Raw genomic sequence first — 15,098 nt, forward strand, 5'->3', positions numbered from 1 at the left:
TTGACTTGTGAGTTGATGTATTTTCATTTTTTAATTTATTAGTGAGTTGACATCATCACTATTAGGATATGTACTTCATGTAGGTGTCATGTCATCTAAAACCACCTGATTTGAACACATGGATGAAATATGGACAGTTTGAAGAGCTAAGAGACTGCAATTTGATACTTAAGGGACGAAACGGTATCAAGGCCATAGTTGAGTAATCATACAGACATTTCTCTTCGATTTGTTTGTTCAAATAAGCAATTTGTGTTTTATCTCCATTGCACACAAAAAGTCCAAATTGAGCCAAGAAATTCTGAGTTGAGTTATTTGTTCGACCCAACTGGTAGTTCTGATTTGAATTAGTTTTGTTGTAGTAATTTTTAGAAATGCATATGCACCCCCTCGACATCAAGATCGTTTTGACTACCATACCAACTCGGTATCAACCAAAGCGACTAAGACTGGCAAGAGGTTTTTCATAGTTTAGAGTTGAATCCATGGGTAAACATATAACTGATCACATCCTCTACACAAACCCATCATAAAACACCTTGATAGTTAGCTGCAATTTGTATTCTTCAACAACTGGTCATGGTTTGATATTGTGAAGGTACACATAGTACTTAGCATGTCATGCAGACATATGCAAATAGAATATGCATTGGTTAACCTAAGAAAGCTAGATTGTTCTTATCCATAGACCATAATATTTTCATTTAAGATCATTAGATAGCATATACTTAAACATCATCGTACACAAATAACAGAACCATAGTAGATAGAGTACATACAATAGAATGCCCTTGATGCTCCATACGGAATTGCTGTTGTTAGGACGGGCGAAAGTAGAAACCGATTGCTTCAACACAATCTCCTTGATAGCCAAAGAAGCCAACAATGCTGCCATTACCTGATATTGGTGCGTGGAAAGGAGTACCTCCTCCTTGGCCAAAAGGTCCATACTGATGACCAGTGTTACTAAAAAAGGTAAGTGAAGTTATAACAATGGGGAATTCATCAAACTGACCAAATGTTCCAAGAACTTTTGTTAGGAATTCTGAAGGACCAAGATTGATCTACAAAAGAAAAAAAATATCATTAAGCTATATCTATGGTCAAGTAGGTATTTATTGGTGGATACCAATATTGATGGAACAAATATTCATTTAAAAAAGGTAGAGCAAGGACAAAAGGAAAACCATCCATGCTTGATTGTCTTTAGTCTTATTTTAGCAAAGTGATTTTCTTTAGTCGTACTCCCTCCCATAACCAACAAGTACATTTTGTTGCATTTAGGGATGAAAACGGATTGAATACGGTCAAAAACTAGTTCTATCATATTCATTTTCATTTTTTTCGAGCTGAAATCATAATTGGAAATCCAGATACAAAGACGGAATCAAATATTATTGAATACAAATACAGAGTGAATATGAATCGAAACGAATATGGTGATGAATATTAATTAGAACTTAAAAACCCCTTAAACTAAGCTTCACAAACCATCAAAGTAATATAACTTTTTATTTTTCTATTATAACTAATCAACATTTCAAAATATAAGCGAACCAGCTAGGGTTAACGCTAGTTGGGCCGTTGGATGGACTTCTTTGGGTTGGACTGATTGGATTGAGTGGTTGATGTATTACTCCGGATACCCAAAAAAATTCCGTATAGTATCTGACCATTTTTTGATTCCGATGGATATCAACCTTATTGTATTCGTTCTTGCTTCCGAAGAAAAAAAATCCGAATTTGACTCCAAATTCAAAAATTTCTAGAACTTTGACATAAGCTGTCCAAATCCAAAGAATGGTCCGGTCGGACGGAAATTATTCGAACCACTTTCAAATCTAGTTGCATGTTTTTAATACTCATAACTTTCATGAGTTCAAATAAATATTTTTGAGATATTGATAAAGTACTAATAGTTTTACTCTGTGTACTTTAGTCAATCAAATGCATCCAAGAGCAGTAACTTTGATACAAACTCACCGTATAATTGTTCTCATTGCCACTGCCCCATGGGCCTAAAATGTGTTGCTGGCCATCATGGCTTCTGTATGAAAATGTAAGTGAATTTATAACAATCTTACTTGAAATTGTGACACTTTCCAAACGGTGTGGTGGCACTTTGATGTCACAACGGCGTCCTCCACGTCGACCAAATGATCCGATCTTTACAATTTCCTCCTAAGGACAGACAAATCATGGAAATAAAATAGAAAGTAAGGAAAAACAGTGTAATATATTTGTGCAAAATAGAAGGCAAACAAATCACAGGTAGATTATCACATTTTCTTCTTCTGTCCTTGTCCCAATCCAAGGTGTCACATAGACGCCTATTGCATCAACATAAATGTCCGCATGTCCAAAGAAGCCAACAATGCTGCCATTGCCCTGGATTGGAAAGTGGAAAGGGATCCCATTCTCTTGACCAAAAGGACCGTAGCAGTCAATATTGGTGACTAGTGTAATAGATGTTATAACATCAAATGATGTATTATACGACCCAATTGTTCCACACACACTTGTTATAAACTCTTCTGGATCAAATTGAATCTGTATGAAAAAAAAATTACTACAATGAATGGGTTGAAAATATGTTGCATAAAACTTTATAAAATCATTAGCACAAAAACACCACAAATAACCTTATCACTGCCAGTTACCCTAGAATTGGTAGTAAAAAGAATTTAACTACTAGTTCACAAGAAAGTGTCATTGTCGGTGTTCTGGTGAATTGGCAGTCATCTAACCAGACAATATAAGGTTGGCCAACCGGATTGATGCACAGATAGGCGATTAAGTCCACTGCTCTCCCTTATTTCCTCTCCTCTGGCTTCATCTCTCCCTCACTTCCTCTCATTCTAATCTCTGCACCACGTCATTGCCGTTGTCTCCATTCTTCTAGTGGCTACTGCATCTTACAGTGAGGAGGCCGGGGCCACTGAATTTGATCACATTAGCTCACCACCTGTAGATCTAGATAAACTAGAGCGAGGATAAAGTGAAGCTTTGGCTTGAGGCTGGCCTGTTCAGACATCCCAATGGCAACATTTGATGAGCTATAGTAAACCACCGTTTTTCTCTCCTTTTTCTTTTTTTATTCATCCCCCGTCGTCTAGTTTATTACTGGCACTCCCATCAGCTTCCTACTGCATTGTAACCTACTCTTCCACTTGTAACCCCACCTCTTTTCTTATCTTAATGAAAATCCATCGGCCTTTCCTGGCTCCAGCTGGCCCGGTAGAAAAAAGATAAACTAGAGTGAGGATGCAAGCCACTACTGCTGCCATCTTCTCATCTCCTTTCCCCACCCTCTTCCACTCTCTCTCTGCAAAAATGAGTCAGCAAACTGGACCAAACATGAGAGATCATGTGGGGCTCAATACCCAACTTAATAGTTTGGGAGTGCTACATGGACTCCCTTTTTTCTTCTTAAATACTAGGAGATATGTGTATCATTACATTAGGTGAGAAGAAATGTCAAAATATCCAAGGCTATGTGGGCTCTTACATAAAGTTCTTTTTTCTGGGATAGGGATTTGGACTCTTTCCTTTATGAGAGAAGAGAGAGGGGATGAATATGTATGATGAGAATAAACTTTATTTGCCAAACACACATACCAACTGATTATTCCCACCTTGACCGCCCCATGGACCCGCTGTGTGATGCTCTCCATCATGGTCATTATAAGAAAATCCGAGTGAGTTTACCACAATATCACTGCAAATTGTCACACTTTCCAAACGGTGGGGAAACACCTTGATGTCGTGAGCTTTCCCTCCATTTCCACCACATGGACCAATCTTGGCAAGCCCAAACTGAGTGCAACCAAACCAAAATAAATAAATAAATCATAAATAAGAAACAATAAATATAACACAACAAGCTCAAGTAAAAAAACCATCACCTTGTCCTTTTCTTTCACTGTATGCAGCTTAGGGTTCACATAGATGCCAATTGCATCAACATACCACCCTGCACGTCCAAAGAATCCAACAATGCAGCCATTGCTCTGCACTGGCATGTGGAAAGGAGTTCCCTCTATTTTTCCATATGGTCCGTAGCTGTGAGCATTTGTAACAAATGTAAGGGATGTCATGACATTGAGAGCTGTACGAAATCGACCAAATGTGCCAGAGACCTCCAAAAGAAACTCCGAAGGGGCAAGTTGAATCTGCGTTTATCAAGATCAGTCATTTGTTCAAGTATATATGAATGGGAAAACAATATAAATGAAATAAACTTTGCTTGATGTACATCATACTCACCATATCAACATTACCACTACCATATCCTCCCCATGGGCCTGCAACATGTTTCTGCCCATTATGGTCGCTATATGTAAATTCAAATGAATGTATCACAGAAATGTCACTACAAACTTTGATGCTTTCTAGACGGTGAGGTGCCACATGAATGTCATAAACCCTCCCTCTATTTCCACCCCATGGTCCAATCTTCGCAAGCCCGACCTAAGTACATATAATCAAACAATAATTGAAATAAAGTAGATGAAAAAAAGGAATCAAGAGATTGAGGGAAAACAATTACATTTTCTTCTTTGAATATTTTTAGATCAGGGATCTCTTCCATTCCATCCCAATACATCAATCTTTCAAAATGTCTGCTCAAGTCAAGTGTTGGGCAGTTGAGATTCAAGTTGATTGCATTCCTTAGTGCAGCCTCTGCAGTTTGCACCTCCCAAAGCCTAGCACAACGACAGTCAATCCCAAAATGTACAGCCTTAAGGGAGGTTAGATTCTCGAAGCCCATGTCAAAACCACTGTGAAAATTTTTTGTCGCCTTCAGCTGAAAACGAAAGGAAAGCAATTGAAGCCTTTGCATGGCCCCATATCCAAAAACTAGCACCATAGCAGGACTTGTAAAGTTGAAGTTTGCTAGATATTGGAATGCTATTGACTGATCATTAGCTCCACTATGACCAACTGTCACCAATCTTTCCTCTAGAGCATCTGTCACTTGCAAATCTAGAGAATAAAGGGCAGGTAAATCCCCAAGAACTTCAAGATCTTCTTGCCGCAATGTCCTTACAATAATCGATAAGTATGAGAGTTTCCTGAGTGATGAATTGATCCACTTTGGTAGGGTAGAGAGTGGGCTAACCTCTGCCCACACAGACCATGGGCTGAGGTTGAATATATCTTCACTTTTTCGACGAATAGAAACAGTAGATTTCTTGAGTTCTTGAAGCGCCCAATCTACATCCAACATGAAATCCACAGATATACCCAGAGCAAAAATATTGAGAGTTTCAAGTTTCTCCATATAACCTAAATAATCAAGAAATGATTTTTCTTTGCTCTTCTCACATGTACTTGGTGAAACTTCTAGAACCCTTAGTTTGTGTAGATTGTTTAGCTCTTTCATGAGACTTGGATACAGGCTAATATCAATCTCTGACAGATGATCCAGAGATTCAATATTCCCAATCCCATTTGGCAGCTTTGTCTTTCTGTCAACCATAAGGCACATGAGTTGTGTAAGATTAACTACAGTTGATGGCACTTCTTTTATTCTCGTCTGTTTTATATCCAATGTTTGCAAAAATCTTAGGTTGCCAATTTCTTTGGGAAGCTTATTAAAATGTGTACCACGCAACCTTAGATATCTCAGGTGAACTAAATTACCTATATCATCATTAATACCATGACTGCTGCAATCTCCTAAATCCAAGACACGTAAAACTCTAAAGCCCGAAAGTGACATCTTCAAATCAATACCTTGCCAGGATATTGCAATAAGTGACCTCACATGGGAAAAACTCTCAGTTGCATGAGGTATTCTAAAATCATCCTTGCTATTTTTTAGGGATAGACGGTAGATCTTTTTCGGTAGATGAGACAACGAACATTGGCCATTTGAAATTGATACAAATTTTTCTTCTTTTGATAAGTAGGTGACAAATTCCAGTATGGTATCATGCACATGACAAGCTTGTGCCTTACCATGCACATCAACACATATTGGTTGGATCAAATTTCTGTTAATGAGTTCATCGAAGTACCTCTCTCCTTGTTCATATAGACTTCTATCTTGTCTTGGCTGGATGAAACCTTCAGCTATCCATATCCATATCAAGTTATCTCGCTCAATGCTATAATCCTCTGGAAATATACTTAGATACAAAAAACAAGTCTTTAGAGGGGAAGATAGATCACAGTAACTAAGAGATATTACCCAGCGCATGTCGTTCACATCTGTACTACTTTCAAGTCCTGTATGAAAAGAATTGCATACAGTCTCCCAATGATCCTCTCTTTGTGTCTGCCTATTTGCAAATAAACTAGCAATAGTAACTATTGCTAATGGTAAGCCACCACATATTTTCAAAATTTTCTGAGATATGCCTCTAAGCTGAGGAGGACACCTTTCGTTATGGAATACTTTGCGATATAATAATTTTTCTGAGTCAGCAACACAAAGAGGCTGTAGTTCATATATGTTACCATCAATATAATCATAATTGCAACAGAATTCAGCAACATCAATGTTGCGAGTAGTTGCGATTATTTTACCACCACGGTCATTGTCGATGAGGACACATTTTAAAAGTTTCCATGTTGGTTCATTCCATATATCATCAAAAATAATAAAATACCTACAGTTGCAAAATATGTTAGTTGGAGATGGATTGCCATATAAGTACATGTGACCCCAATTTAAAGGTTTCTGACTTGTGGGTTCATACATGTTCTACATTAAGGTTTGTGACTTGTGAACTAAGCTTGTGAAATTTCATGGGCTCACATTTGGTAGAATTCTTATTGATGTCACTTAATTTGTAGAATTGATTGCTTCACATATAATTTATCTTCATTTATTTATATTCATCACACCAAAGTTGTGTGGGTTCATACGATAGCAACATCTTAGGATGAGGGTTGAGAATCCACGAAACCAAAGAGTTATATATACCAACTTGGCTACTTGACTCCACCCCATTTTGACTAATTGACAAATAGTAATGCATTGTAGTTTCTAAAAGAATAAATCTATATTACAAGCTGACTTGTTAAATATTTATTACCTACTTCCTATCTTATTTAGGGACGAAGGAAATACATTTGTTTACAATCATCATCCTATCATGTTCATATGTTGTCGGCACAACTATGTGATGCGCCTTCCCAGCCATGCGTGGCTTGTGATCTTCTATCTACATGACGTTTTTCGGTTCTATCTCCAGTAATCCCAACATGAGAAACAACCACCAAATTTGGGAGAAGTCCATTTTGATTCCCCCAACTATTGGCCGAGTTTGATTCATATCCTTTAATTGCAGAGCTGGGTATAGAAACCTCCTCAACTATTGAAACCAAACCAATTTAACTCCCTAGAAGTAAGTTAGTGGTAGGTCTACGCGAAGAATATGTATTTTTTATCCAAATGATTCGCACTAGTTTTTGAAACGTCATGGTTGTTGGGATGTTCGCTCGGTGACGAGCACCTCTTCTTTTGCTTTAAGCTTTTGGTTCCACCTTTTCTTCTTTGGATGATCTAGGTACTTGGAGGTGTATGTATCCTTCTTTGATTTTGAGTTCTTGTTCATCACTGTGAGATACCTGTACTAGGGGTATCCATAATCTGTACATGTGCATATAGGTTTGGGGATATCAAATATGAAAGTAACCATATCTATACTAGATTGGTTTAGTAGTTTGGTAATATTTGGATTGCATGTCGGGAACACCGGACCTAGCCATATCTGATAGGATAGATGTTAGATTAGGACACTATCTTATATGTAACCCCTATCCCTCATTATATAAGGGGGAACGGGGCACTTCATAGAGGAGATTTACATCTACACACGCATCATCAAATACAATCCCAAGCAGCGGTATTATCCAGCTAGCCGAGAGCCTGAATTAACCTGGGTAAACCTGGGTAAACCTTCGTCTTCATCTTTACCATCATTCTCTATGTCTTTCTGGCCACCCCATATATTTTTGCCGACCTAGATCGTCGACAATCACCATCCCTTTCCTTTTGCTCTACCGAAGTGCTTTGTCAGCTAGAGTGCCTTGCTCAATGATTTTATATAACTTCACTGCTGTAGTTACTTGCTTGGTCACCAACTGTTGTACTATCCATTGATCTCGGATGACCAATTCAAATGCCTAGATAACAGAAGCATCAATGACTTGTGTGATTGCATTATTAATATAGTTGATGAAGCATCGTATGAAGTCTCATATGGACTCATTGTCCTTCTGTCTCATGGTGTGTAGGGCGTCCTCGATTACGTGACTCTTGTTCATACCTTAAAATTTTCCATAAATTGCTTGCAGAGATCACTCTCGGATGAAATCAAGGATCTATGGAGGTGGATGAGCCATGATCTTGAGGAGCCCTTAAGCACAGTAGGCAGATACTTCACCATTGTGTTCATGTTTTCTCTAGCTGCTTTCAGAATTGTAGAGTACACTTGGAGAAACTCCTTGGACTCTATGCTGTCATTGTACTTCTACACTATACCACACATAAGTTTTGATGTCCATCTCACCTCTACGTGAGAATATGTAAATGGCTAAACGCTGCACAACCTCTGCCTAGTTGGAAAGAAGAGCAACAATTGTTGTAACGAGGGTGTATCTAGGAGTCTTTATTCGATGATGAGTTGATGGATGAATTATCGTGGTCCAACTACTAGGAAGCCGCCACCTGTCATCACGATCACAATGCCAATCTAGGAGTCAAGGAATTTGTCTGTTACACCCATGACTTTATCTATCATCTTCTCCTTAGCGATGATGTGAGGAGTGACCACGGTTTTTGTGTTGTTCCCGGTGAGCGTCGTGGTTGTTCCTTTGCTCACAATCTCTCCTTTGTCTCTCCAAGTTATTGTGTAAGTCACAACCTTGTTGAGAACGTCGTCGTGATGATGTATCTCATAATCAAGGAGAACCTGATGTGTTATTCTGAGTACAATGCTTATTTGTGGCACCTCGAGGGTCATCGTCTCTGTCATCGCTCTAGGATCCACATGTAGATCGAGGTTTCTCGGCAACAAGGAGAGTCTTTTCTCGTTCTTCTCTCATAGCTTCAGCGGAATCATTGTTGAGATTGGTTATAAAGGACTTTATCTTGCTATACCACTCTACGACTGAAAAAAAAGCTTTAGCTATACGGATTGAACTCTTCGGTGCTGCGCCTTTGGTTGAACTTTCATTGGATTTTATACAAGTTTGGCCCTCAATGAGAGTAATAGTCCCTACTCCTATTTATATGCATTTGGTGATTGGGACCACACATAGTACAATAAGGGAGATCAATCTCCTCTATCTAGCCTATTAACTAATATGTGATGACCTAATCGACGAAATGTAATCCATGACTAGCAACAAAATGGCTCCATAAATCTTGACTCAATAGGGCTTGTGTTTGGCTTGTGATTTGATGCCTCCCCTCCTAGAATGCTATTGTATTTCTACCGGTATGTGTGACTCTCTCCAAGTAGGACTAAGAGGATACCTAAGGTAATACAACCAAGTAGGTTGATTCAACTTTGGTTCGTACTTTACAATGTTACCTTTTTGGAGTTTTTCTCCTTACATAGTCATATTTCCTTCCATCTTTTGGAGCACCTACTAGTATATGTGTATGGGTATGCAATACTCCTTGAGAAATTAATCCATGTATAGGAGGTATGCCATATGTAGAATTCTAACAAAGACAAGATTGCACACGACAACAATAGGTGGTAGCGAGTTCCACACCACCTATGTCTCCATCACCGGTGGTAGGACACTAGCTTCCTCCTCGTAGCACCAACCCCCCGCTGATCTGCACCAAGTTGTGGTCATCAACGACGAGTGTCGCCGTCTGTGAAACTCCATTGCCTTCTCTCCATCGGCTTGGCCTTTATCGGTCCGACAAGCAAAGCCACCGGCCACTAGAGTCGTGCCTCTGACTTTGCCAACCCTACCCCTGCTTGGTTGCACTAGACTACCCTTTAGTGGGTCTGCCCCGGGTCACCACCGACTAGCTATTTTCCATTGAGCTGTCTCCCCTCACTACTAGCTTACACTCACTATCTCGTCTGGGTCACACCGATCTAAGGAAGGAGCCTCCTTAGCATGGTGCCACCAGTCACCTGCCTCCTGCTCTCCGTTCACCAGCTATGCCTTGATCTGCACTACCATCGTCGATCGATGGCACTAGCCAAAATAGTCTCCTTCGCCGCACCATTGGGGGATTAGAGCCTTGTCTTCAAAGCCGATGGTACCGCATCTCTAGTGACAACCCCTACTGGCTTTTGGTGAAGATAGAGGTTCTAGAAGGACCACACAAACACATATGCATACAAACTCACATGCGATAATGATCTGGTGCATGCGATAACAAACTCTGTGGTGATCTTTGATGGTATATCCCATTGCATCAGCTTGCTCACAGTGCCGATACCATATGTGCACAAAATGCTCGATCATAAGTGGAGACAAAGGACAAGGCCGCGTTTGAATGGAGGAGATAAGTTAACTTATCTCTGGCACGAAAAACATAGTAATAGATTAGTACATGATTAATTAATTATTAATTATTAAAAAAATATAAAATAGATTAATATGATTTTTTGAAACAACTTTTCTATAGATTTTCTTGTAAAAAATACACCGTTTAGCAGTTCGGAAAACGTGCGCGCGGAAAACGAGTGGGTAAGTTAACTTAGAGGGAGGAAATGAACGCGGCCTTAGTCTATGTGTCAACACCGTTAGGGGCGGATATGAAAGATGTGCTATATACCTACAAAAACAAATGGGTTGTGTTATACGTCTAAAGCGAAAAGTTTTGGTGCCGCACATGGATTTTTTTTTCATTATAGAAACTCTTTGTCCCATGGAACATCTGCGGAACGGGTTGAGTCCAAATGTGCGATGGAAAATTACCGAAAAGGGGAAGGGCCTTAGGCAGGAAACTAAAAATGGCTGATTCAATATTCAGGTAGAGTATGTCCGTGAGGTCGTTGGCTAACTAAATTTTCAAAAGTTGAAGACCTTATAATTTCAAAAGAGCATTTAGAAATGCACCAAAAATTTTGTGATCAACTATATATACTCCCTCCATTTCTTTTATTTGGCACAATTGACTATGCGATACCATTTGTCTTATTCAAAAAATTATATAATTATTAACTATTTTATTATGATTTAACTTGTTACTAAAGAAACTTTAAGAATGACTTGTAACTCTGCATAGTTACAAAAATATTTAACAAAAAAATGAATAGCCAAATATAACTCAAAAAGTTCAAGAGTGTAAAATACAAAAACCGGATAGAGTACCTGTTATCCTGGAGGACATCCCTGATTTTGTCGATGACTTCCTTCTCGCTCCAAGAACTGAAATTTTCATGGTTCAAATGGCTCACTTGGCAAAGTATGCTGCTGAGAACAGCCTTGATGTTTGGATTGAGGGAAACCGAGACGAAAGCTCGGCATTCGAACTGCCCATGGAGCTTCTGATAAACAAGATTCGCGAGCGTCGTCTTGCCGATTCCTCCCGGCCCAACGATGGCCACGAGCTTAAGCTTTCGCCTCGCCGGTGCATCCTCCCCTTCCATGGCTAGAAGTTTGATCACCTGCTCCACTGAACCGTCCACACCGACGAGGCTGGCCGCGTTAGCGTAGAGCGCCGGCAGCCGGCGGTCGACCTGCTGGGCCGAGGTGGCGGCGGCGTCGACGACCACGCGGTCGATCTCGTACCTTGCCCGGCGCCGGCTCACCTCCTCCACCTCCTTCCTGATGCGCTCGATCTCGGCGGCGATGGCGCGGCGGTGGCTGCGGCCACGGGTGAGGCCGCCGACGCAGGAGCACGACGCTGTCGGTGGTCGCGAGGCTTCACGTAGGGCGACGTAGGCGTCGATGGCGTCCTCGGCGTCGTAGGACATGTCTCTGACGTCCCTCGCCCAGAGCCTGACCTGTCCGTCGAGCTGCTCGGGCGGCGCCTCCGACAGCCTCTCCAGGGCGGCGCGCATGCTCGTCAGCTCCCTCTCGAGGTACTCGATGCCGTCCTTGACGGCGCGCCTGCTGCTGCGCAGCCTGCGCTGCTGCCCGCCGCCGCCGCCGGCGACGAGGAGCAGGTCGGCAAGCTTGGGGAGGAGGGTGTTGAGCGCCCCCGTGGACGCGCTCACCACCGCCGCCGCCGCCGTCTCCATCCTGAGCTTAGCTTTCTTGTTTGTCACTGGTAATTCTCTGTCCGTGTGCTTGTTTTCGTAAGAACATGATGTACAGCTGCTTGCCTCTTAAACCTGCTCTTGCTTATTTAGGTGTTGTTAAGATGGGGCTAAAAAGTTTAGCCCCATGTCATATCAGATGTTTAAATAGTAATTTAAAGTATTAAACATTGACTAATAAAAAAACTAATTTCATAAATGAGTGGTAATTTGCGAGATGAATTTTTTAAGCCTAATTAATCCATAATTAGAGCATGTTTACTGTAGCATCACATAGGCTAATCATGGATTAATTAGGCTCAATAAATTCGTCTCGCGAATTAGTCCAAGATTATGGATGAGTTTTATTAATAGTCTATATTTATTATTTATAATAAGCGTCCAAACATTCGATGAGACAAGTGACTAAGTCCCTTGTCCCAAACATCACCTTAGATTCATTAAATTTTTGAAACGTAAAACTTTCTAAATTATCTAAATTTATATCGATGTTAGAAAGCAAGCTAGAGACTTGTACAAATTACATACATTGATAATGAATAAATTTAGTTAATGATAATAAATCAGACAATATAAGATGGTTGGAGTAGTTAATTTTTTTGACATGATCACAACGAATATTTTTAGCTTGGGTTCATAAGTGAAGTCGACGGAACCGATCGTTTATTTTTTTTTTCTGATTTTGGTAGGAGGATGCTACGCTGTTATTGTGGTGAGGTGTGGGCGGATGGACTTCAATGACTCATGACATGCACATATCTCTTTCTAAAATACCATTTGTTTAGCAAATCAAGTGATTGTCAAACCTACTTTGGTTGTGCAATGCAACTCTGGACTATTTTGTTCTTCTTTCGTTTTCTTTGTGGCTTGAATGTGTACGTGTAGCCTCATTGCTTCAAGCCACCTAATATGTTCTTTAGCTCCATTAATACTAGAGCCACTAGTAGTCAGAATCATGTAAAAAAATCAATACAAGTCCACTGCTATCTGCTCTCATCTACGCTGCTTTCGTGAAGACACATGAGCTGAATTCAGGAAAGCTGATCCGAGCTTGAGCCAATCTCTGAACTCGTGGTAGGAACTATGCTAGCTTGGCTGGAGCTCGACCCGAGTTTGCACTGAGCTCGAGCCTAGCTAGATGGGTATGCTCACTCAAGCTCAGCTCATTGACAACATTAAGTCCTAGGTAAAGATTTATTGTAAAGTTTTTCTTTGTATAGAAACTCTAAAATGTTTTTTCTTGATTAAACTTACTTAGAATGCTCTAAAAATTTAAGTAAAAGTTAAGCGGGTTAGAGCGTGGAAAGTTTAAGAAAAATATTCTAAACTATATATGGATTTTTCTTTGATGTATTTTATGGATTGAGACTTTCTTTTAAGTTTTAATAATTTCTAGAGTTTCATTAAAAAATTTTAAATGATTTTTAATTTGTTGTTCTCCTTCTTCTTGATTCGCCTTCTCAGTATTTCATGGTGCTTTAGCTCAACTTGCAAAACTATATTGCATGGCTTCAATCAACATATGAATAAAGGTAGTGGCTGCACTTTCTCCATGCCATTCAGGGCCAGCCATTAAACTACTCGGTGTTGATCCCCTCCACCTCGTCCTATAAAAGGATCACTTTGTCCTCCTCTTCCTCTCCTTTGTCTAAGCCCAAGCTCCCTCACCCTAAGCTATATCTCCTCACCATTACCTCTGTCATGGAGAATTTTCGGTCCCCGTTTCTCGAATTCCAAGTGCCACTAGGCCTGGTAGTGGAGCGGGTCCTTTTGGTTTAAATGAGTTGAATGTTTATTTGGATTGTGTTGGATGGGTCAGAGTGGGCTAAGATTTTAGTTTGGACTGGATTGGTTTGGTTTGTTGAAAATTACGGGTTGGGCTGGATCGAATGCGGGCTAACAAAGTGTGCCAATCCATGGATGTAGTCCATGGACCACAACCTGGAGGCTGCCCAATCCCCAATTTCCGACCTCCTCCTAGGGCTTAGTCGATGTCGCCGTCGCTGCCCCATGAGCCCTCTCCCTCTGCCCTCCCTCTCTCGCTCCCTCCTAGTGGTTGGATTCGCCGGCATCGCTGCCCCCTGAGCTCTGGCTCATCCAGTCTTCCCCCTCTTTCCTCCCTCTCTCCCGACGACTGGACGGGGTCCGCGAGCGGCAGGAGGTAGCAGGCGCCACCGCACCAGGCGACAGGCAGCAGCAAGCAGCAACAAGCAGGAGGCGGCAGCAAGAGGCAGCTGGCAGGTGGCAGCAGAAGGGAGGCGGCACCAAGCAGCAAGCCAACAGGTTTCTTGTTGCTTTTCTTCTTCAATCTCACGTTCTCTCTCTACTACTACTACTCCTGCTGTCGTACTACTACTACTGCTACAACAGATTGGCTGTAGTTTACTTTAGTGTTCTACTAATAGGCTGTAGTTTAAGTGCACTACTAATTTACTTGGATTTTTAGTAAAATATTAATTGGCTATACTTTTTATTTTAGTGCACTACCAATCAGAAGTCATCTAAAGTAGTTCAAATATTCTATCATAGCTAGTCTGATACCACTGATAATTTCACCATTCATTTTTTAATCTTGAATATCATGATCTACAAATATAATAGTCACTTGTCACTAATGTTAATGCTCTGGACATTAATTTTCTAATCTTCTCGCACACAGGCTTATTAAACATGTCTACACATAATTCAGAAAGTTCAAATAACAATAGTTCTTTTCATGAATTGACTTCACAAACACGTAGAAGAGCAAAGGTGTCCCAAAAGCACAGTGCAAATATTGTCGATTACTATTGTCAGCAAGCAGAAAATCTGGAACCAGTCATCTTATAAACTATTGTCAATTGCATAATTACTGTTGCTTAATTACTATTTCCACAAATGCTGTGTGTAGCTCCTTGTCTTGTT

General features: G+C 40.5%; 1 protein-coding gene across 1 annotated transcript; it reads right to left on the minus strand.

Annotated features, from left to right (window-relative positions):
* Window positions 1-818: 818 nt before the first annotated feature.
* Window positions 819-12,176, minus strand: LOC102703734 (disease resistance protein RGA5-like). The gene is made up of 8 exons (XM_015842189.2): window positions 11,305-12,176; window positions 4,550-6,617; window positions 4,267-4,470; window positions 3,906-4,172; window positions 3,619-3,816; window positions 2,284-2,550; window positions 1,984-2,181; window positions 819-1,064 (listed from the first exon to the last, which is right to left on the minus strand). The coding sequence occupies exons 1-8, from the start codon at window positions 12,174-12,176 to the stop codon at window positions 819-821; spliced, it is 4,320 nt and encodes a 1,439-aa protein (XP_015697675.2).
* Between the last annotated feature and the right edge of the window lie 2,922 nt (window positions 12,177-15,098).

Source organism: Oryza brachyantha, chromosome 11, assembly GCF_000231095.2.
Source record: "Oryza brachyantha chromosome 11, ObraRS2, whole genome shotgun sequence".
Lineage (NCBI taxonomy): Eukaryota > Viridiplantae > Streptophyta > Magnoliopsida > Poales > Poaceae > Oryza > Oryza brachyantha.